The sequence below is a fragment of the Berghia stephanieae genome, chromosome 3, assembly GCF_034508935.2.
Source record: "Berghia stephanieae isolate SIO BIC M18660-M18661 chromosome 3, UCSD_Bste_1.3, whole genome shotgun sequence".
NCBI classification, from domain to species: domain Eukaryota; kingdom Metazoa; phylum Mollusca; class Gastropoda; order Nudibranchia; family Aeolidiidae; genus Berghia; species Berghia stephanieae.
In genome coordinates, this window is record NC_088362.1 from 1,518,036 (window position 1) to 1,542,365 (window position 24,330).

Here is a 24,330-nt window from a genome sequence, read left to right on the forward strand (position 1 = left end):
CTGAGAAATCCTGAATACCACCCTTTTCTAGTGTCAACTTCAATACAAAAAAAAACAAAAAACTTGAGCTTTTATATAGCGCAATATCCACTAAACGTGCTCAAAGCGCTTTACAGGGGGTCTCTGACTAACAGCAACACGTAACATGTAGGACGAGACACAACGCCTGTCAGGCGATATTACAATTTTTTGGGACAGGGACAACGCTGTTAACGGCGAGGTACTCATTTTACACCTGAGTACGGTGAGAGAATGTGAGTAAATAGCCATCTCCAAGGACTCAACTATGCGCCGAGCGAGGCTTGAACCCAGGACCTTCCAATCCGAAAGCGAGTGTCATACCACTAGATATATTAGTTTTTGGCACCTGGTTCATCCCGACATAATACCCTCTTGAGACTTTGAATCAAAAATGCATGAATCGCTATTTTATAAATGTTTTAGGTTACACGTAGTTTTGTGTGCTGGATTGTTTCATGTGTTTGTTGTGAGTAAATGTGTTGTGTCGATGACACACCGGTTGTTCACAAACTGAACGTGAACAGAAACGAAAACGAATACACTAAGTTTGCAGCCTTACATATAATTTTGATCGGTCTGGTCGGATTGGGGCAGAATGGAGTGAGTTCCAAATTGAGTAGGATTCAAGTTAAACAAAGAATTTGACCCAGGTGGGGCTGACTCCGAATTTGTCCAAGAGAAGAAAGGTGGTACTGACTAAGGGCAAAGGGGGTAGCAGAGAAATATATCTAAGTTATCCAAGATATGTAGGCTACGAAGGAAACAAGACACTGTGGTAAGGACAGCTGTTGGCTCAACTGAGCCATTTAATGTAATGGAGTAGGATTACATCAGGGATCTGCTCTCAGCCCACTGCAGTTTGCAATAATAATGATCACAACCAAGTGTGTTTGCCTAGAAGAAAACATTCAATTCAAAGCTTGCCTCTTGTGCCAATGAAAAGTCCCCATAAGTCATTTTGTTTTTGTTAAATTAATAAATTATAAAAGTTTCTATCTACTAGCTTGACTGAAAAGTCTTGACATCTATTGAATACTTCCAGTTAAATTGAACGCACCAAAATAAACTATACATCAAAATGTGCGTAATTTATTCTTCTAGTAGGTTAAAAAAAATTTGTTTAGCTTCTATTTCTTGATTTTAATTTATCTTATTTGAAAGAACCCTTATTCCAACATGTTGGTTGAAGAAATCGCACATAAATTATGCAATAAACAGCATGCTGTAACAGAGTTCCTTTCTGAAGAGAGATGTGGACCTGTAAACATTTATAAATGGCTGAAACACGATTGTGATGACTCCTGTGTTGGTATTCGAACAGTTCAAAGGTCTGTTAGGTGCGTTACTAGAACTGATGCTATTTCCCCCGTCATTATCAAGCAGGCTCGCAGTGGTCAGTCATCCACAAACAAAACAAACCATTAGTAAATTGACAGACTAAACGAGAGTAATTGTCAGATAATACAATCAGTCCATTTGTAAAGGTTTGGAATTTCATAGGGAAGAGGTGGATATATCGTTAGAGAAATCCTGGGTTACATAAAGGTATGTGCCCGTTGGAAAAAGAGAACGATCACATAAACGCATGATCACATTGAAAGAGGAAGTTTTCTTGAAGCCGTAGAACCCCCCCCCCCCCCCCCCTTGGCAGTGATGACGAGGGCGATGTGGAGGTGCAGTTTGAGGTCACTTGGTCGGTTATTTGCCACGTGAATTCTTGTTTGATGAGATGCAATAACTGGTGCATCCTTGGAAACTGTGTATGGATGAAAACGGTGACTATGGTGAAATTTAAAATGATAGAACGGAAATAACATAAAGTAAGCTTTGTTTTGATACCTTTGTCAATTTCGTATCAATTATTGTTTTGAAAATATATAAGAGCAGCATCAAGACGTTTCAGTTTACCCTTGTACTAGTAAGCCGGAAAAAGAAAATGCTGATATAATATTGTTGATGATGATGATGATGATGATGATGATGATGATGATAATGATGATGGTGGTGATGAATGATATGTTATGTCATTATCATCATCATTATCATCTTCTTCATCGTTAGTTATACAACAGGCAAGAAGGCATTCAATAAAAAAAATAAAAGAATTTAATTCAAATCAAAATTAAAATCTATTGCTATACCATTACAATAATAAATTTTAAAAGCATCAGATTTTTGTATAAAATAAAATTAAGCACAGGGACCTTTATAACGTCTTAGATGATAAATCTTCATATTTTTTTAACCCATTTTTCAACACTCTGGCTTGTGTGTCATCAGCATGAAAACTGGCCACGTGATTTTGAACATTTTCTCTCCATTTGCATCTCCATCTTGTCGGCTGATTGTCAACAATCTGTTTTGAAATATATAGGAAGATCTGAGTCAAACTAAAGTCAATGATAAAATTTAGTGAAATTGTGAATTTATCAACATCAATCAGATAAATATATTAGATGTTCCCTATTCTCTTCAGACTGAATTAGCTGAAGGTATCTACAATCATTCTACAATCATCGACAGTCTATCTGTGAATCATCTGCGTAAAACAAGATTAAAAATGACACTATGAATATGTATTTATTTTAACAACTACAGTGCAGAGCGGATATATCGACAACGGTTAAATCGACATCACGCTTATATTGACATAACATCAAAGTCCCGTTTGTTTCACTATATAACATTAGTAAATTTCTATTGCCTATAACGACAACAATTTTATCTCATGACAGTCATATCTACATGCAAACCATTGATAACGGCAATCATTTGTCTTAAAAATTTAAATGGTCAAGAAGAACTCCTGCAGTGAAGTAAAACACAACAGTCAATGAAAATGCAGAGAGATCTCGTAAATTAACAGTCAAAGAAATAGTATCATGTGAATCTTCATTGATCAGAACGATGATGTCAGCAGTCAAGCCTAGTCCCTAATCAATCGATTTATCAATAAATTAGTCTGTCAATCTATCCATTAACCTGTTATTATTCTTTGGTTTAATGGTATTAAATGCAGTGTTCAACATTTTTATTGCTGATGAAAAGAACATTGAATTGTATTTATCAGCCCTGCATTTAATCTGACAACACATCTTCCAGATGGTAATAGATTGAATTCATGATATATTTTTTAATTGTTGATTACAGCGAATGCTTCCTTTTCCCATTGCTTTTTCATGAATTTTGTCAACGCGATCGAATAGTGTATGGTTTGTTCTGTTTGCAGCCTCTTTGATTGACTTTGAAATTTGATGATGATGACGATGATGATGATGATGATGATGATAATGATGATGCTGATTATGATGATGATGATGTTGATGATGATGATGATGATGATGATGATGATGATGATGATGATGATGATGATGTTGATGTGATGAATGATGATGATGATGATGATGATGATGATGATGATGATGATGATGATGATGATGATAATGATGATGATGATGATGATGATTATGATGGTGATGATTATGATGATGATGATGATAATGATGATGATGATGATGATGATGATAATGATGATGATAATGATGATGATGATGATGATGATGATGATGATGATGATGATGGTGATGATGATGATGATGATGATGATGATGATGGTGATGATGATGATGAATGATGATGATGATGATGATGATGATGATGATGATGATGATGATGATGATTGATGATGATGATGATGATATGATGATAATGATGGTGATGATGATGATGATGATGATGATAATGATGGTGATGATAATGATGATGATGATGATGTTGATGATGAACTCTGAAAACGTCTTACTTTTCTCGGATCTCTCCTATTAAATCAGAGTTTATATTTAGCTTGGCATATGTCTGGATGGCTGACCAGGAACTTAAATATCCAATCAAATGGTCAACTGTGAAATGTTTTTCTATAGTTATGTCATCATTCCTACAGAGAAAAAAGAATTAAATGATTCTAAATTTTACAACATTTCTAATCTCCATTAGTTATACAATAATATAGAAATAGAAGCCAAAATTCATGGAAACTATAATCTTTCTTCCAGGCATTGTAATTGTAGCATTTCTATTGTGAAAGTTCTAAAACCTTTGCCAAAAAGGAATCCGGTTTCAAAATAATAAAGATATCATCTTGAAAAAGTGAAAGAAAGTTTTGAACTTGCCTGATCCATTTGTCGTAGGGAGACGGTAAACTTGAATATTTGTTTTCAATATGCTTTCGATCACTGGCCCATGATTTGGAAAGCCTTACACTGTAGATCTGAAAACAAAGTTGATATAACTAAAATGAGATGAGAACTTTTAACTTCAGACAAAAGAGATAAATATTTCAGTGTCCAAAAACGTCTCAACCGATATAAACAAAAAAAAACCCAACAATGCTAGGAAAATAAAATGCTTGACATGAATGTAAAGATATTGTCTCTCTTGAATTGATTATTTTTTGTCATAAGCACTGAGTTTACATCAAGTATAAAAATAAGAGATCCCTGTTAATTTTTGTTGTTGACTTGTTCGTTTCTTCCTCTCTTAACCAAAAGCTCCACAACAAAATTGCCTGTAATTTTTTTACGTAGTAGATATACTTTAAAATGAGTCGAACTCTAATTTTTGTTGTTGACAATCAATGATTGCTACGTTTGCTTTGGCATCAGAAATGTATTTTAAATTTTCACAGCTTGTTTTGGTATGAATGAGTACTTTACTGTGAAGGATATTGTAAGAAAATTGACAAATTCTATTTTTTAAAAAGTCAATTGATGATGAAAACATGTTAAAAAAAAAATTGTAAAAGACTCTCTTTAGGCATATTTTGGTTTTATCATCCTTACTGAGAATCAGGGTAAATTACTCTATCTTGATAATTATTATAGTACTTCATTATTTCTTAGTCATTAAGAGAAGAGATTTAATAATAACACTTTTCAATGGAATTGAGCTACACCCACTTTAGATAAACTCTCCTCAACGTTCAATCGTTTAAGATCTCAACTAGATGAATTCCTTACAACACACAGAGTAGACTTATCTCTCCAGTGAATACCGGGACATTCAAATATACCAGGAAATGACAATGCAGACAGACTAGCCAGACTCGGATCAACACTTTTACAAACATCAATTCCAGTATCCTTAGATACAGCGAAACAAATAATCAAAACAAATAAGAGAGAAGAATGGATGAACAGTTGGGCAATGAGCACCACAGGTAGATGTATGTTTTCCCATATGACCACTCCTGTAAAGACTGATTGCCTAAATAAGCTCAGAAGACACCAGCAAAGCATCGTCTTTCAACTAAGAACACAACACATACCGCTCAACAGCCATTTAAGCAAAATTACAAAAGACACATCCCCTTCCTGCCCCCTATGTCAACACCCCAATGAAACAGTAACACACCATTTGCTTGAATGTCAACATCTTGAAGACCTGAGATGCACATTCCTCCCACCAAATCCAAGCATCAGTAACACACTTTATAGTCACCTGGAACAACTACAAAAGATGTCTAACTTCTACGTCATGGCACAAGACCGAAGGGCTAGAGCTCAGGTGGTCGCTGGTTCGGATAAGTAAGTAAGTAAGCCACACCCACTTTGTCAATACATTTCATTGTCAGTCTGAGTCTAAGTTGACTACGTGATACGAAGGTCTTACAAATCACCTTTCCCCCCCAAAGTTTTGACCATAAAAATACACACTGATAAATTGATGCCTACCTTTTTGATTTATTGCAGTTTGTAGCACAGTCTCCATTCGGCTTATCTATCACATCATACTTACAAATTAAATAACATAAATTTTAATCATTTTTGATTTGTCTGTCTCTTTGATCCAGTCAATTTCATTTTAAGAATTTTCGTTGAAATAATTTCATAATATTCAGATTTTTATTACAAAAAAAAAAAAGACTTAACTCACTCAATCCTAGAGATTTTTGCTACTTTTCAAAATTGTAAAAAAAATGTATTAAAAATGAGCATGTGTACATTCATAGTTTTATTCATCTTCCATTAAAATACAAAAACTAAAAACATTAGCTTGGATACTGTACCTATAATTTGTCTCATAAAAATGTAATAAATAGGCATGGGGTAAAAGTAACAAGAGTAAACTACAGATATAGTGGGTGTTAGGGATGAGTGAGTTAATCAGTGCACTCACGTTCATTAGATATTTGTCAACTTCTTCGTGGTGAACACTAATTGTGGTATAACCGTAAGCGACAAGTAAACCTCTGGGCTTGAGAATCCTATCAACTTCAGCATAAAATCTGAGGATTATTTACAATGTAAGAAAATTAAATATTCAATTCAACACATTATCAAGGGGCAGCATGACTCATCGGTATGGTCTTTGCTTTGTACCCGAAAGGTACAGAGTTCGAATACCCATTGCGTTGTGTGGCCTTGAGCAAGTCACCTAGCCTGAGCTCACTTTGCAGCGCTGCACTGTGGCTGATGCCTGGGTTATTCCAGTCTAGATAGATCCTAAAGAAGAATTTATTCTTAGGGATGGATAAAGGGAATTTTTAAAAACGTTTTTTATTATTATAAAAACCAGGGGAAATATTTCAATTTTAGTGGAAAATTTCTCCTACCTTTTTTTTTCACAAGATTAAAAGCGTTGTCTATGAATTTCCATTATATTTCAATAGTTTTTACATTAAATTATTTTATCAAATATTTTAGAAACTGCAACATGGTTCCCTACCCATTATGTCATATTACTGAGTGTTTTTAAACACGTGTTACGGGCCATTTACACACAGAGACAAAACTGGGAGGTTATCTTGAATGATCGTCCCGTTGCCTGTCTTTCCTCTTCAGTCCAAACTCCATGTTTCTCGCTCAGGAAAAACGTGGAGATTGGAACGGTGAACGATCATTGCTTGACCTTCCACGACACAGTAAATTTGGTTAAAGTTATTTTGGATGATGTGCTTACTGTCATTAAAAGCGAAAAACAAAGCAGAGGAGAAAATTTGGACAAATGGTTTAAAAAATGACCAATTTAATCATCATCATCAGCAGCAGCATCACATATCATCATCATCACCATCATCATCATAATCATCATCATCATCATCATCATCATCATTGTCCCCGTCGTAGTCATGATCGTCATCATCACCGTCATCGTCTTTATGATTACCTGTTTGTTTAGTCAATATCTATTTATATTTTCTTCTAGGCTTTGAAGTAACATGTTTTTAATTGATTGGTGAGTTTTATTCAAGAGTCAATTGTGTGTATTAATCATTATTATTATTATTATTATTATTATTATTATTATTATTATTATTATTATTATTATTATTAAAATTGTTATTATTATTATTATTATCATCATCGTCATCATCGTCATCATCATCATCATCATGTTTCATTCAATTTCCAATACTGGACATACTTATCCAACTGTATCCAGTGCAATGCTTGACCAATGGTGATTAAATCTACACTTCCATCCTTGACAAAAGCAAGCTCCTCTGCAGCTGAAACATGGAATGTGAGTCCTGGAATATTAGTTGGTGCATTTGATATCTGTTTCTCACTTACGTCGACACCAATGACCTGCAAGTGAAATACATGAAGCCCAAATTATATAAAACAGAAAGAAATGCAAATTCACATAAATATAGCGCACGTTCAGTGTATCAGCATGTTCAGTGTTTCAGCAAGCTCAGTGTGCTTCACAACCTATTTATCTCCCCTGAGTTGTATCAAATCACACTTTTACAGTTGTTAAACACATTTTGTATAAAGCACTCTTAAAAATCCACCACCACCTAAAGCCAATTATTGATTTGCACCCAAGGCAATTGTATTTTTGTGTGTTAAAGGCTTTACCTATGGATATAGCACAGGAGCCCGAGATTTACATTCATTCATTTAGGTCAATAATAATGTTTACTAATACCTGTGAAACAATTGATATTGACGCCTATATTATAGTACGAGTCTCGGATTATTAATTCAATATACAATACGGTATATTCATTTTGAAAATTAGACTCGAGAACAGTTTCCTCAAATACAAGAATCCTTGAACTCATGCAAATGTCCCGAAATGTTTCCTTATTAATCTTTGTTATCATTTCATTCTTCCTTGAACTAATCTTTACCTGAAACACAGTTTCCTCAAACTCAAAAAAAAAAAAAAAGAAAAGAAAGAAATTTAAGAAATTTTTGTTTGTTTTTTAAATATGTGCTCTGTGATTTCGACCAATGATGATTTAGTGGTGACATTGACAGTTATGTATGTGTGTTTAATGTGTATCTACAAAGACAACAGAACACTGCTAGTGTGTGAAAACAGTACATGATACACACGCAAACACATAAAGCAGATCACACACACCATTGACGATTTGTATTAGCAACACCTCTTTGCTTATTCTTATCACTTGGCTGTTGTTTCCACTTTTACCCTCAGCCCGACCATTTGTACCTCGTCAAGTAAAAAGTAAAAAGTAAAAAGTGTATGCATGTTGTCATGAACAGATTTCTCCATTTCGTTCATGATAGGTACAATACAGGAAATAATAAAGAAAAAGTCTCCACCAAAGTGGGCGTTCTCCATAAATGTAAAGGACATATATGGGTGGTTAAAAATGCCATGTATCAAGGCATCACACGAATAGTCCGGGTATGTTCGTCCTAAAACAGCACTTGGCTAATTTCAATCAACAATCCATTATCACTGTTGTAGTAAGAAGAGCTTGGAAAATGAAGGCAACCCCGTTTTTATACCCATTGTGACATCACAAACTCACGAGAAGAAACAACGCACAACAGTGAATGGAACTCACCGTGACATCCAAGGTTACCCAAAATGAAAACAATTCACAACAACTCAATAGCCAAACAACAACACACTGGAACACATTGAAACACAACAATAAATATGTGCGGCTATGTGGTCTAGTGGTATGACACTCGCTCTCGGATCGGAAGGTCCCGGGTTCGAGCCTCGCGCTCAGCGCATAGTTGAGTCCTTGGAAAAGGCTCTTTACTCACATTCTCTCACTGTACTCAGGTGTAAAATGGGTACCTGACCTAAACAGCGTTGTCTTTGTCCGAAAAACTGTAATATCGTCTCACAGGCGTCATGTCCGTTCCTACATGTTAAATGTTGCTGTTGACCAGGGACCCCTTGTAAAGCGCTTTGATCACATTTAGTGGATATTGCGCTATATAAAGCTCTATTCAAAAAAAAAAAAAATCCCCACAATGTGATACGTCGTTTTATATATAATCAATCTTTGTCTTTTTCATTGTAAGCCATTTATGTGAAGCACTAAGAGACTATCACATATGGGGTAAAGCACTATACATAATCCGATATCATTGTGATATCATCAATATAAAAAAAATGTGCATAAAAAATGACCCACGTACATAGGAGAAATGTTTGGAGAGGGGCACTGTACTCTGTCCTGAACCACAGCCAATATCAACAGCAAGATCTTTCTCAGTTGAGTTTTCCTTACAAAAATTCATTATTGTATCGAACACTTTCATAGGATAAGTTGGTCTAAACTGTGCGTAATATTTGGCATGGTCACCACCAACAAAAAGCTTTTGGTTGGCAGTTTTTTGTTCCATGCTGTATCTTCTACTCACCGCCCTTGCTACCTTGATAATGATAAGGTGAGGGTTAAAATTAAAAGTCACAATTCTAAGAATCTGCATCAAGTATCTAAGTAAAGCTTATTATCTCAAAATGAACTGAACGTCAATAGGTTATACAATATCAATAATTCTAGTCAAAACTCATGACAGACCGGGTCTTTTATATTATTTTGCTACAAACGTGAGCGGCGAGTCGTGTTTGAGTGACGCAATCACAAATTATTATTAGAAATAAAATAGTTCTGCCTCAGTAGCACTGACTGAGACTACTGAGAATGTTACTAAATAATTTCGTTTTATTTTCTTTTTCCTCCCAATCACCCCCCTTTTGCAGAAGCTCATAGATCACTGCCATGCAACGACATTTGAGATTTCTATGCTGCCATGTCTTAAAATTCGTTGGCTTCAAAGGCAAAAGAGATATTTTGTCCAGTCAAGTCAGTCGGTGTTTTGTTGACTGTTGACCTACGACTGTTGACTCGACTCTGACCTTTGGCCTCGATGACCTCTCCTTCCTCGACGGATTCCGTTTTCTTTTTCGAAGTGACTACTTCTCCGAATGCTCGGGAAAATAAACTTGACCTCTATTTCTCCGAACGCTCGTACTGTAGATTTTTTTTGGTTATTTGCGAGTGTCTGTGTGAATGATGAATGTGTATGCATTTTTTTGGGGGGGGGGGGTTGTCTTTTATTCCCAACTTATCCTTAGACTTCTATCTTGAGTTTGTAAATGTTGCTGCTCGAAGAAATAAATAATAATGTGAAATTGAATGTAAGATTCAATTTAATTACAAAAACAGTTTTATTCATCTTAACTGCGCCACTACCACATCATATCATCCATTTGTGGTGTTTCATTCATTGTTTTGTTGATAAAGGGGAAACCCGAAACGTTCATTTGATCTGTTTTTGTAATTAAATTGAAGCTTACATTAAATTTCACATTATTATGTATATCTTGAGTTTGTGCTATCCTGTCTTTCAACCTCTGTTCCAGTCTTGAGACTTTGCCTTGTGACTTCGTTATCTAGGTTTACTTCTGTTCTCTCTTTGATAGTGCAATGCGAAGTGCACACGTGAACGCACCAAGGAGTATTCGCGATAGCACAACTTTTTGATGAAATCTGTCTTTGTCAACAATGTGCCTAAAAAAACGCTAGCTTGATTCGTGAGAATGCCATGTCCACTCTGAGCATTTACTTTTGCATGGACATCGCGTCCGTAACCCATCAGTAGGCCAGGCTAACCGACCATTCGGAGAAATAGAGTTCAAGTTTATAAGTGCGGCTATGTGGTCTAGTGGTATGACACTCGCATTCGGATGGGAAGGTCCAGGGTTCGAGCCTCGCTCGTCGCATAGTTGAGTCCTTGGAGGAGGCTCTTTACTCATATTCTCTCACCGTATTCAGGTGTAAAATGAGTACCTGGTCGTTAAAAGCATTGTCACTGTCCGAAAAAAGAATTGTAATATCGCCTAACAGGCGTTATGTCCCGACCTACATATTAAATGTTGCTGTTGGCCAGGGATCCTTAGTTAAGCGCTTTCAACACGTTTAGAGGATATTGCTCTATATAAAAGCTCATTTTTAAAAAGTTTTTTTTTCCCTGAGCGTTCGGAGAAATAGTGTGTATGCGTGTGTGTTTAATTTTTATTTCAAAGGTAAAAATCAACCAAATTTCCGGTTGATTTTTCCAGCTAAAGTCATGTTTTTTGAAAGTCTTAACATTCATGTATGTATACCTCATGTTTTTAAATATAACGTTTAATGAACTGTTCTATTACCGACGTGCATTTATTTGCAGGCCTGATAACCCAATTCATTATGGGCCCATTGTTGTAATTAAAATCTTTTTAAAAAAGTGACTCAAAATTAGTATAGTAGTAAACTAGGCGTCCATCCGTGTCAGGCCTGCATAATCATATCAGCGCCAGTAAAAAGAAGAAAATGGGATAGTAAAAAGTTCTAGAATTACAATAAAAGCACAAAAGAAAAGGTGAGACTAAGGGGAATTGGTTCAAATAGGGAACAGACGTAGATTCCAACAGCATACCGTCAAAGTCAAAGTACTTAGTTTGGGATCAGCTAAAAGTCTCATCCAGACACAAGCACAGGTCCCGACTAAGAGGAATACACTCAAATGTTTACAAATCATATATAATATAAAGATAACCTAATACAGTGCAAAACAGAGGGATGATATACAAGGAAAAAAATATCATCTCCCAAAACTATAACTATACATTCGACTGTTTCCCTCCCAACCAAGGAACTCCGGCTAGGGTCAGGACAAAACTAACTAATCGCATTCCAAGACAATGACAGGAAACAATTGGAAAACGGGTTGGGGGGATAGAAGACACAGCATGTACCTCCCTGCCCACTATGGGAGGTTAGGATCCCCACCCAGGACTACTCTATGAGACCAATTCTCTCAGACATCTAAATTTATGAAGAACGAAAAAATGTTGAAACAACTTCCTCTAAGACACAGGCCACAATATTATCATTCATCAGTGCCTGTTCTCCAGTTTTTCCCTTTGATAATAATAAAAACAACATGATGCCCTAAGAAGTTCTTGTAAGGCAAGAATTTATGTATCAAACGAGAAATTGGCCATTACTGATTTAAGTTCTTTCCCTGAAAATAAATGTCATGAATTTTGTTTTCGAAGAGTTTAACTGAGATCACCACAATGTATTTATTTGCTCTGAAACAAAAACATAAAATTGTAAAAAAATATAATTCTTTCTTTTCTTTAATACCCTCAAATGTTTTGGAGGGTTTCACTGCGCTTGCAACACATTTAGGTCATTTCAGCGCCGGTAAAAAGGAAGAAAATGGAATCGTCAAAAAGTTCTAGATTGACATTTGAAAGCACCCAAGAAAAAGTAAGACAAAGGGGAATGGCTTAAATAGGGAACAGATGTGTAGATTCCAATAGCACACTACCCTTGTACTTAGTTTGGATTCACCTAAAAGTCACATCCGGCCACAAGCACAGGATACCACTGAGAGGAATACACTCAAATGCTTACATTATACATTCAAAGCAACAAATATAATAACAATACATAACACAGAGATGATTTACAAGGAAAAAATATCATATCTCAAAACTATACATTTGACTGTTTCCCTCTAAGTCAAGGTCTCCAGCCAGGGCTAGGACAAAACAAAGTAATCCCATTCCAAGACAAAGACAGAAAGCAGCTCCGAAAATAGATTATAAGGGCTAGAAGACACAGCGTGCCCTTCTGCCCACCATGGATGTCAAAGACCCCGCCCAGATAGCCTCAAAGGATTGCGGCATCACTTGAACACATTCTTGCTGTCGTATATCATGGATGTCAAAGACCCCACCCAGATAGCCTCAAAGGATTGCGGCATCACCTGAACACATTCTTGCTGTCGTATATCATGGATGTCAAAGACCCCACCCAGATAGCCTCAAAGGATTGCAGAATCACCTGAACACATTCTTGCTGTCGTATATCATGGATGTCAAAGACCCCACCCAGATAGCCTCAAAGGATTGCAGAATCACCTGAACACATTCTTGCTGTCGTATATCATGGATGTCAAAGACCACACCCAGTTAGCCTCAAAGGATTGCAGCATCACCTGAACACATTCTTGTTGTCGTATATCATGGATGTCAAAGACCCCACCCAGATAGCCTCAAAGGATTGCAGAATCACCTGAACACATTCTTGTTGTCGTATATCATGGATGTCAAAGACCACACCCAGATAGCCTCAAAGGATTGCAGCATCACCTGAACATTCTTGTTGTCGATACATGGTGTCAAGACCACATAGCTAAGATTGAGCTACGAACTTCTTGTTGTCGTATATCGTGGATGTCAAAGACCCCACCCAGATAGCCTCAAAGGATTGCAGAATCACCTGAACACATTCTTGTTGTCGTATATCATGGATGTCAAAGACCCACCCAGATAGCCTCAAAGGATTGCAGAATCACCTGAACACATTCTTGCTGTCGTATATCATGGATGTCAAAGACCACACCCAGATAGCCTCAAAGGATTGCAGCATCACCTGAACACATTCTTGTTGTCGTATATCATGGATGTCAAAGACCACACCCAGATAGCCTCAAAGGATTGCAGCATCACCTGAACACATTCTTGTTGTCGTATATCATGGATGTCAAAGACCACACCCAGATAGCCTCAAAGGATTGCAGCATCACCTGAACACATTCTTGTTGTCGTATATCATTTTATGTTTAAAAATAAGAACAACGAGTATCCACTTAAATTCGATATAATTCGTGCAAACATTTTATTTTCTCTATCATGCATAAAGAGTCAAAACTAATGCTATCCCTCTTGATAATCATCTTTCCACTTCTTTGGCTCGTTGTATCTGTGGTGACCATCATAATCAATGCCTGGAGTTTGTTCAGGAGTAACCATCTCTGGCTCCTTCAATGATATGTTGTTGTCTCGGAAGGCTTTGAGAAATGCTGAGATCTAAACAGATTGATATAAAATTAATAACAAATTAATAAAAGATGTTACCCAAACTGTCAAAATACAGCGGAACACAATCAGAAAATAGTAACACAGACCTCATGCAAAAAGTAAAGGCTCATAAATAATCGAAAATAAAGGTTAATTGTCATATTTATTTTGACTCAAAGAACAAGAAAGTCCACGTTACTGAAAAATGTTTCAGTGTCTACTGTGTGAAAAATATATCAGTGGAGGACACGGCTTGATGGACTTACATTCCTCCAAATGGAGTCACAAAACTCTCCCTGACTCAAACAAAAGGAAAAGGCATACAATTACAAATAATACCACTCTCAACTTTACTAAAAAGAACAATAAAAGTTTTGCTTATTGTAATTAGAATGTCAAATTAATATCTATTTTAAAAATAAGTGCTTAATTTGCACTGTTGAATGTATTTTGTATTCAACATCACAATACATTAAGAGAAGTCAAAGCTTTTAACACAAAATCACATTATTAAAAGATGTTTCCGATTCCCAGATTTATATTATTATCTTTCCTTTTTGAATTCTTTTCACCCTATGCTAGGCCGACCTTGATCGCTGTAACATGAAATGTTTTTATAAACAACTCAAGCTAAACTTTTGGTATCAGGATTTGAATGTATGGACAATATGTCAATTTGTGACCTAACTCTTTCAATTGGTTATATTTGGAAAAAAAAACACACACACAAAAAAAAGCTAGAGAATAAAGGTTTAACTTGATTTTAAGTTGCACTGTTCTGACTCACTTCATTTAGATGAAAGAATTAATTCTGTGAAAAGGTTTGTTAAAAAAATGAAAATGTGAATTGCAAAAAAAAATAAAAAAATAATAATAATAAATAATAAATAGAAATAATTTAACCCTATCCCTCGTATTGAGACTGATTGCGACTGTTGACATCAGTAACCTATCCTCCTGATGCGGGCTGATGCGACAGATAGACATCGTAGTTTTTAATGAGCTCTTGCAGTAGTTTTAGTTTCGTTTTCGCTCTCGGCGCAGTAACTCTTTTAAAATGAAGAGTTGCTTTTTGTTTTGGTTTTTATTTCATAAAAATCGGACCGGAACTTTAACCGATACGAATTATTGAAGATTGTTTACACTTGACAACACATGTACAATGATTTCTAGCTATGGCGTTTCAATTCATGCAATCACTGATCGATCAAACGCAAGTTGTAGATGAAAATAACTACGAAGATGATATTATTGAAAGGGAAAGTGATATAGAAAGTGACATTGATGTAGATTTTGAGCCTCTAGACTTCGATTTTGATGAAATTTCAGACAGAATCGGCAGTGAACCCCGTGATAGTGATAATGGAGAGTGGAGTTCACAACTCCAACCTATTGAAGTTGAAGAATTCACCGAATTTACTGGAGTTAAGGCTGATTTGAATGGGAGGAAGAGAACTGCATCTAGAGCAGGTCTCGTCCCAAATATTACTAGCTACACAGCAGTCAATCCTGACTCGCACAAACTTACTCGAATGCCTGGACGTCACCGCACCTGTTTTCAGTGTTCCAAGGAAAAAATAAAAACAAATGCTGGTAGAACCCCAGAAACTGTTTATGGCTGTGTGGTATGTGGTATAAGACTGTGTAAAGGATCCTGCTTCTCTAAGTACCATAATTTTTGACATTCATTCACTTAAAAGGACAAAAACATGATTGAAAAGTGAAAAACAAGACTGAATTTCAACAATTGTTTTGTTTTCACAATTTCTTTTTATATGTATTCATTAACAAACATCAACATGTGACATATGTACTTTTTCTATTTTAAATGACCAATTTTTTGGAGTTAAATGCAATAAATTTCATTAATTAGTACATTTTCTATGATTTTTTAAAGTTTGTAACACCTTTAAGAAAAAACAGTAATTAAGAGTTACATCCCTTGGCTTAGGAGGATAAGGGTATTTGGACTTGAGATTTTTAGGAGGGATAGGGTTAAAAAAAAAAATTAAATTTCCTGATTCCAATCATGTTGACCATAACATCATTTATTTGTTCATGTTTTATCCAGACCGACTCATACCACATATCACAGTGGGTCACAAATACAAAATATATGTGAAAAGAAGTTACTAAATTCACTCCTCAAGTTAATCAAAATATCTTACAGCTGTTAACATTGTTAAAAGTAAAAGCCTAACATAACATTTTCCAAAAATTCTCAGACTGTACCATAAATACAGATGTTTCCATTTGCATTTTTGTTCCCTTTATCAATAGTATATATCGGTCAAAATTTGTTGAACCGAATTGAATTCAATAACTTTGTGGCTGTGAATCATAAATTACAGGAAAGAAAATAAAAATACCTTTGAAGAATCCAGGTCAACTTCCTCGGTGTCAAAAAATATTGTTGTCAGGCCACCTTGCAAACATCGCTGGGCTAAAACACGACCTACATTTTCACAGGCAGACACATCTGAACAACTGAATAAAACAAAAACAAAAAAACAACAGAAAACGTGATTACACACTCTTGGAAAAGTTAACACCACAGCACAGAATTGATCTACTGTTTCCCTCCAACACAAGCTTCAATGTATAGATCTATAATGGTGTAAAATGATGACATATCTCTGGTAGAACCACTTTTTTTACCTTTAACAATGAGGTTTTATGTTTTTAATTTGTTGTTGTTTCAAGTTTTTTTTTAACGATGCTTGCAACACATTAAGGTCATATCAGCGCCAGTAAAAAAGAATATGGGATGGTGAACATTTCTTGAATTACAATTAAAACATCCAAGAAAAGGTAAGACAAAGGGAATTGGTTCAAATAGGAAACAGATGTAGATTTCAAGATCACACGACAATTACATAACATTTTGTGATTTTCTAAAAATAATCATGATTCTATCTTAAAGAATGGATTCCATAACTTTACATAAAATACACGTTAAACTAATAGGTCTGTAATTTCCAAGTTCGTTTCTACTTCCTTTTTTTTATGTAAATGGCAGTCACATTGGCTAATCTCCAGTCTTTGGAATTTCACCCTTTGATAGAGATTTGTTAGGAAATTTATTCAGCAGGAAATATCAGAATGGAATAAATATAAATGCAAAGCCAAAATGATAAGTAAAGGTTAATGTGGTTAAAATTTATGATGTATTTCTCTTTTTCTCCAAAGTAAAAAAAAAAAAAATGACCTAAGTCAAAAAGGTTAACTCCTTAAAGTCGTATATTTTTTATATTCAGAAAGCGGGACCAAATGGTCGAGTGAATAAGCATTGCATCATAATCTGGGTTACTCAATTTGGGCCTCACATCTGACTCTTTTTTATTGTGTAAGATAATTTGTATTTCCACAAAGGTATTTCTACAGCCTTAAAAAGGGATGAATCATCAAAATAAAGCAAGCTACATACCAAATTTAACAAACACATTAAAAAAAAAAAAATCAATGCTTTAGAATGCTTTTAATTGTTCGGAGACATTTTTTTAATGGACACAGAGACATCAAAGTTATGTCTGATGTACAATTGGTGTTGAGATTAATACAGATAAAAAAAAAGTATCATCTGAATGCACATTTCATAACAAAACAAAACATATACAAATTAACATTAAACCAGGTTAAATTTAAAAAAAAAAAGAGAAACAACTGACCTGTAGAGGTGATTGCGAACTGCCCATTCTTTGGTAGAGGCTGATAGAACCGTTTCACCAGAAAAATGCTCAACACGAGCTTCTGTGTGGCGCAACGAAGGATCAAATATCAACCTGTGGAAGAAATACACAAAAAAGTTGTGTACATGCACCTCCATAAGAAAAATAAATAAACAAAAGAAGAGAACATACAATCATAGAATGCTTGAACTAATTTTCAACAAAAGAGATGTTTGATATTACATAATAAATATGTCATACATCAACTATAGCTGTTGCTCAGATCTTGAATGAAAGCAACCAAAGATCAAAGCAAGGCAATGAATATATCCATATTTCAAACAAACATGAACATTTAGAAGGGGGGATAAATATTTTTGATGTAATATCACTTTTCAATAAATCAAAATTAATGCTGATTATATCATAATAAAAATTATTGATTTAACTGGATTTTTGCTACAATACCAGTCTTGTTATCCAGATTTTGTCATTGGACATTCTGGTGTGTATTGAGTGAATGCAACAGTGTGTACTGTGTTTGACACAACTAAGGGACAGAATCTGTGATAAAAGTATTCACTTCATAGAGCCAGCAAAATGCAGCATTGACATATCTACTTGTATTAGGTATAAGAGTAACATATGGTCACTTATTCAATCAAAGAACTGTAAAATTGACAAGTGACAAACTTTAATCTGTCTCTCCAGGAAAATGCCATTTTTTCTACCCAATTTTTGCCACAAAAATACCCCAAAATATGAAACATTTTCAAGGCAGGAAAACACAATGCAAAATACCATCCATTAATCTACGCGATGTCACGACTTAGTAAAGAACAACATGCACATGCCATTGGTCATCTTCAAGCTGGACAGTCTGTGACCAAAGTCGCAAGAATGCTTAATATTAATATCACAAGGACAAAGATTTTATTCATCTCTACAAACACTTTCTAAAAGCATCATTACCTTCCTTTTCATAGGAATTTAGAGTAAATAAATTTCGGACACTTGAAATTTAGAGGTTTAAGAGTGCAAAAATAAATTTTAAAAATACCAACTTGTGATAGTAATCTTTGCGAGGCGATTGGAACTTCCACCCTACTCTCTTTCTGGCCAAACCAAGTTTTTCTAAGTTCCTGTGGAATAGGAAAATGAACATAATAAATCATACTGTATCTTATTATATCTTTTGCAAATTGGATTTCTTGTAACACTAAGGCTCCGAAACCACTGGACCAATCGTCCCCAAATTTTACACGGTGTTTACAATTAACACGAAAATGGTTTGCATGTATTATGATATTGATTAGCCATCGTGATAATTTTATCGAAAAAAATAAAATTTGTTTTGTCAAATCCCATTGAAAACAGGCGCCATCATATTTAGGGCATCGGTTGTGTGTCATCAATCCGGCAAGCAAGTATGAAAATGAAGAGGGAGAACTTGCATTGAATTGATCCCAGTTCGTTAGTAAATCGTCCCATTATTTTGAATACAATCAATTTCTTAAAAATAATGTGAACCATTTTCCATTCTTAACATTGGGATAAGTGAGCAAAATAGATAACATTAAATGCAGAAAATACCTCTCTGTGCCCAAATAAAAAGCTTATTGAGTTGAAAAATGTATTGCTATCAAAACAATAGAAAATGAGTTCAGAATTTATTCAACACTTGAATTATAAATTTTGAGTTGTGTACCATAAATTACCCGTCTTCCCGACCCCCTGAAGAATTCCCGACCTTTTTCCCAATTTGTTGGGGACCCTGGCATTAGTTATAGTGATGATGCTGTGGTGGTGGTGGTTGTAGGAGTAGTGGTATCAGCAGACCTGCCTACTTGATAATATAAAAATTCATAGTCTTTTATGAGATAAAAATAGAAGTAGCTTTAGTTGACTTAAACAATCAACAATTTACTGTTATAAGGATTAAATAACACTTTAAAACCCTTTAAAGTATGTAATCTGGCATCAACTTTAATTTTCAATAAGTTTTAATGACTTAGAGATGCTCATGATGTTCCAAAATTGGATCCAAAATGTCATTAAATTATCATACGAATTTTTCGTAATATTAGGCACGTCTGTAACAGTGATGATGTGGTAGTGGAGGTGGTTGTAGTGGTAGTTGGTAGTGATGGTTGTTATAGTAGTGGTAGTTATGATGACATGGTGGTGATGATAATGTAGTGGTGGTGGTTGTAGTTGTAGTGGTAGTGATGATAATGTATGGCTGGTAAATGTAGTTGTGGTAGTGATGATGGTTTACTGGTAAAGGGGGGGGGGGTATCCTAAAAATATGACCGCACCAGAATTTGAAGGAAGTTGCCCGTAATCCAGATTGTTTTTACCAAAAAAACAAAAACAAAAAAAAACATCTCTCCCTCTACGCGTGTATGTATGTGTGTGTGTCAGGCATGCATGCTCAAACACACATATACACACACAAATTATAGTATTTTGGTGATGTACTTTGTTTTGCCTTTATGTATGGGTTGTCTGGTATTTAGTGTTATGCTAATGGTAAAGAGGTGCCTGATGTTTTTTATTGTTTTGTTTTTTTTGGTAATCAACATTACACTTTTATTTATATTGGTGTAGCAGTAATATAATAATTGATGACAACTCTATTATTATATCTCACTATCAACAAGTCTTCAAACCTTGGATTTCTGTTGTGATACACTTTGCTAACTATATAATCTGCATTGGGACTCTTGGTGGAAGCGGAAGTTGAACAAAGACACTTCATAAAGAGGTCACACCCTGGGAAAAAGATTAAAATATAAAAAATCACTTCAAAATAAAGGAAAGCTTTACTCTCAGATTGTGATGACAAATAACCGTCACATTGTTAAAATACTATGTTTAAAACTTTCTTCCACAAGGAGAAAAGTGAATTAAAAACAATAAATCTGTAATTTCTATTACAAAGGTCCAATTAATTTTGTTTACTGAACATTATTACATAAAACAATGTTATGGCATGGTCACAAGCAATATCTAATTCTGTTCAAAGTGTTTTCAATCTTTGAATCTATGGAAAGACGTACAAGACTTATCTCCTGGATTCTAGCATGTCGAATTCAGCATTCTGGAGCTGCGTGCAGCTATGTGGACTAGTGGTATGACACTCGCCTTCGGATCGGAAGGTCTTGGGTTCGAGCCTCGCGCGCGGCGCATAGTGGAGTCCTTGGAAAAGGCTCTTTCCTCACTTTCTCTCACCGCACTCGGGTGTAAAATGAGTACCTGGCTGTTAACAGCGTTGTCTTTGTCCGAAAAATTGTAATATCACCTAACAGGCATCATGTCCCTATATGTTAAATATTGCTGTCGACCAGGGACCCCTTGTAAAGCGCTTTGAGTAAATTCTAGTGGATATTGCACTATATTAAGCTCAAAGCTCAATTTAAGAACTTTATCTATATGAATATGATGAAAATCGATAACTCTCAAGAGCATTGGATTTCAGCATGCACAGAATCTTGTATGCTTTTTGGATTCTCCAGAGAACGTGCAAGAATCCAGCGAGTACTGTATATCCAAAAAAAAAAAAAATAAGAGCTTTTTATAGATCATTATCCACTAAACTTAAACATGCTGATTGTGTGTGAAGTACGGTCGGGGCCGGAAGATAGCAAGGCATAGTGCAGGCTACTATGTCCTGTATGTAAAACAAATTTGAGAAGCACGGTTGTTCTAAATATTTGTTGGTCATGATCGGTATAGAGTGAAGTAGTGTCCACACTACACATCTTCACGAAAATCAGAGCAACGCTGTTTCAAGATACAGTATTGTATTGTCTTTATATGTTACTGAATAGGTATGTTTTGGTTGTCAAAACTGCCAATAACGAAAATTGGTTATTCCCAGACAGGGAACGACGACAGCCAATTTTTTTTTTGTTTGTTGTTTGTTGCTTTAGGTCTCTTCCAACACAATTAAGGTTATATGAGAGACCGCTGAAACAAAAAAACAAGCAATCTAACAAAAATAGTACAAATGTCAATCAAAATCATAACCTAAAGATATCATAAGCTAAATTATAAATAACCAAGAACAAACAGGCAGAAGATTTACAGAAAAAAAAATATCCCCTGTCAAAAATACAATCACAAACCAAAGAAGCAGGATAGGCTGGTAAAGAGAAGAAGAAACGACATCACTATCGGATCGTACACCCATGCGAACATCATAGGTATATGATTCAAGGGTGATGCTCCCATCCAACCACCCGCCGACAGCCAATTTAAATTGTAGGCACCGGCACTCCTAAGGTCTAAGTCTAAGTCTAAATAAAGGTGTCTGCGCATCGATATAGTAGGCAGTTTAGTGAGCAGCAGCAGTGGCAGTCAAATTTTGACCCAACTCGCCCATCGGAAAGTTGTGACTGGAAATTGCCGTTCGCGTTTTGGGGGGTTCAATTAAAGATGCATAACTTCGTTATAAAGAGGAATATCGCAGATATTTTGGTATCATTATTTTCGTCTTTCAATTTCCTTTTAAATGGTGTCAATTAAGGAAAAATCCATTAATAATTCCAGAAGTTATATGAAATTAAAATTTGGCAATTTTCAAATGCATTTATTTTTTTATTTACCGCGTGTGTTTTTAAAATTTAAACGCTTGATTTTAGAATAACATCTAAACTTTATTCATGCCAAATTTCAGGGCTCTATATCGATGCGCAGACACCTTTTAACTCTGCGCCGAAATGCCATGTTTACATTATCTTCTCATCATGGCTGCCGGACGATATCGATATTCATATCGATATTTTAGATTTAGTTATGTATTATTTTCAATTTAGTCCATAATATTTTCAGTACCATTATTTACTATGTTTTTATTTTGAAAACATACTTTCCAACTTTATTTATGGGCAATTTATAGTTTTTGTTTTAAAAGTTTGTATATTTCTTCTCTTTGTGAAATCCGATATCAATAATATCGATATTTAAAAAATACGAATTGCTTTAATTTAATTTAATTTTACTTTGCCATCAAGTCATCAAGTTTCTTTCCCATATGTTTAGATATGTTTATCATTTGTATCCATATTCTAAAGACCTTAGCCTTAATAATTATTATGTTAAGAAGTTCTATTAGTTATACATTTTGACACCCCCATACATTAAGAGAGAAGGGGGGGGGGATAAAATTATATTAATTGTCAGTTCAAATGATGTAATAGCAATAAACCCAAAGTGGTTCAGCAGAATTTTTTAAAGTATTCAAAGCCAGAACTTTCCTTCTAATTAAAATAGGGAATCCGTTTCAATTTATTTGAACTTTTTCAATCTACCATTTTATTTATATGCAATTGAATTGCCATAGGTGAAAATAAACTCATTATGTCATTACACAACATGTTTATATCTTTTCATTTAAATACTCTCAAACCCTTTTTTATTCTCTATGTATTAATTCAAAGAGGGTAATTATTTGCAATTGTTTCCGTGAGATATTGGGGATAAATCCAAAAGTGATAGAGCAAATTGTTTCTTACGTCTAGCCGAGTTTTTGATTATGTAACATTTGCGTCATATTATGTAATAATGTGTTAATTTGAAATGTTTATCTTCCTCTTTATTAATGTAAATGCATTGTTCTCGATAAGACGAACATTTTGGTATACAATATATGATAAGAACTCCATATTCACTGTTTTAAGCATTTTTTATTAACATCACGCGATTTCGGTCACAACTTTGCAATGGTAATTTTGGGGTAAAAATCGGTCTGAAATTTCAGACTTTGAACTGCCGTAACTACATTTCTAATCAAGATAGAATCAAAATTCAAACCGTTTTGTAATCTGTGTTGCCAGCTCTTTCATATGACATTGGTTTCAAGTGTGTGAGGTACATTTAGAATTTCTATTAAACTCCCTAGATATAGAGCCCTGAAATTTGGCATGAATAAAGTTTAGATGTTATTCTAAAAACAAGCGTTTAAATTTTAAAAACACACGCAGTAAATAAAAAAATAAATACATTTGAAAATTGCCAAATTTTAACTTCATATAAATTCTGGAATTCTAAATGGATTTTTCCTTAATTCGCACCATTTAAAAGGAAATTGAAAGACGAAAATAATGATACCAAAATATCTGCGATATTTCTCTTTATAACGAAGTTATGCACCTTTAATTGAACCCCCCAAAACTTTCCTATGGGCGAGTTGGGTCAAAATTTGATTGCAACTGCTGCTGCTCATTAAACTTAAACTGCCTAGTCTACTAAGGTCTCCCGAGTCTCCGTATGATTGTTATTTCTCTCTTCAATAACACAGCTTCTCATATATTAAAGCATTTACCATTTCTAACTTGGCCTCCAACTCTGTATTGTAAGGGTGAAAACATTGTCATTTCATGAGTGATCAATCCTCCGGTATTCTTTGGGAATGGTTTGTTCAAAATCGTTGATTTGTAGGGGTTTGTCCTCTCTTTTTTCACAACCTCAATGATTTAGAGTGAAATGTAAATTGTATTGT

At 34.9% G+C, this 24,330-nt stretch overlaps 2 protein-coding genes across 3 annotated transcripts; both read right to left on the minus strand.

Annotated features, from left to right (window-relative positions):
- Positions 1-2,109: 2,109 nt before the first annotated feature.
- LOC144967000 (putative methyltransferase DDB_G0268948) lies at positions 2,110-10,134 on the minus strand. 2 transcript variants are annotated; one of them, XM_078903718.1, is made up of 7 exons: positions 9,990-10,134; positions 9,435-9,671; positions 7,444-7,607; positions 6,196-6,304; positions 4,191-4,288; positions 3,824-3,955; positions 2,110-2,377 (listed from the first exon to the last, which is right to left on the minus strand). In XM_078903718.1, the coding sequence occupies exons 1-7, from the start codon at positions 10,008-10,010 to the stop codon at positions 2,275-2,277; spliced, it is 864 nt and encodes a 287-aa protein (XP_078759844.1). In that variant the 5' UTR covers positions 10,011-10,134; the 3' UTR covers positions 2,110-2,274. The 2 variants fall into 2 exon arrangements, with proteins under 2 accessions (XP_078759844.1, XP_078759843.1); XM_078903717.1 differs by lacking the exon at positions 9,990-10,134 and having other exon boundaries at positions 9,435-9,762.
- Positions 10,135-13,951: 3,817 nt separating this feature from the next.
- LOC144967001 (large ribosomal subunit protein uL18m-like) lies at positions 13,952-24,314 on the minus strand. Its single transcript, XM_078903719.1, has 6 exons — positions 24,154-24,314; positions 20,498-20,600; positions 18,890-18,967; positions 17,826-17,939; positions 16,527-16,644; positions 13,952-14,166 (listed from the first exon to the last, which is right to left on the minus strand). Exons 1-6 carry the CDS (start codon positions 24,203-24,205, stop codon positions 14,014-14,016), a joined length of 618 nt encoding a protein of 205 aa, XP_078759845.1. The 5' UTR covers positions 24,206-24,314; the 3' UTR covers positions 13,952-14,013.
- Between the last annotated feature and the right edge of the window lie 16 nt (positions 24,315-24,330).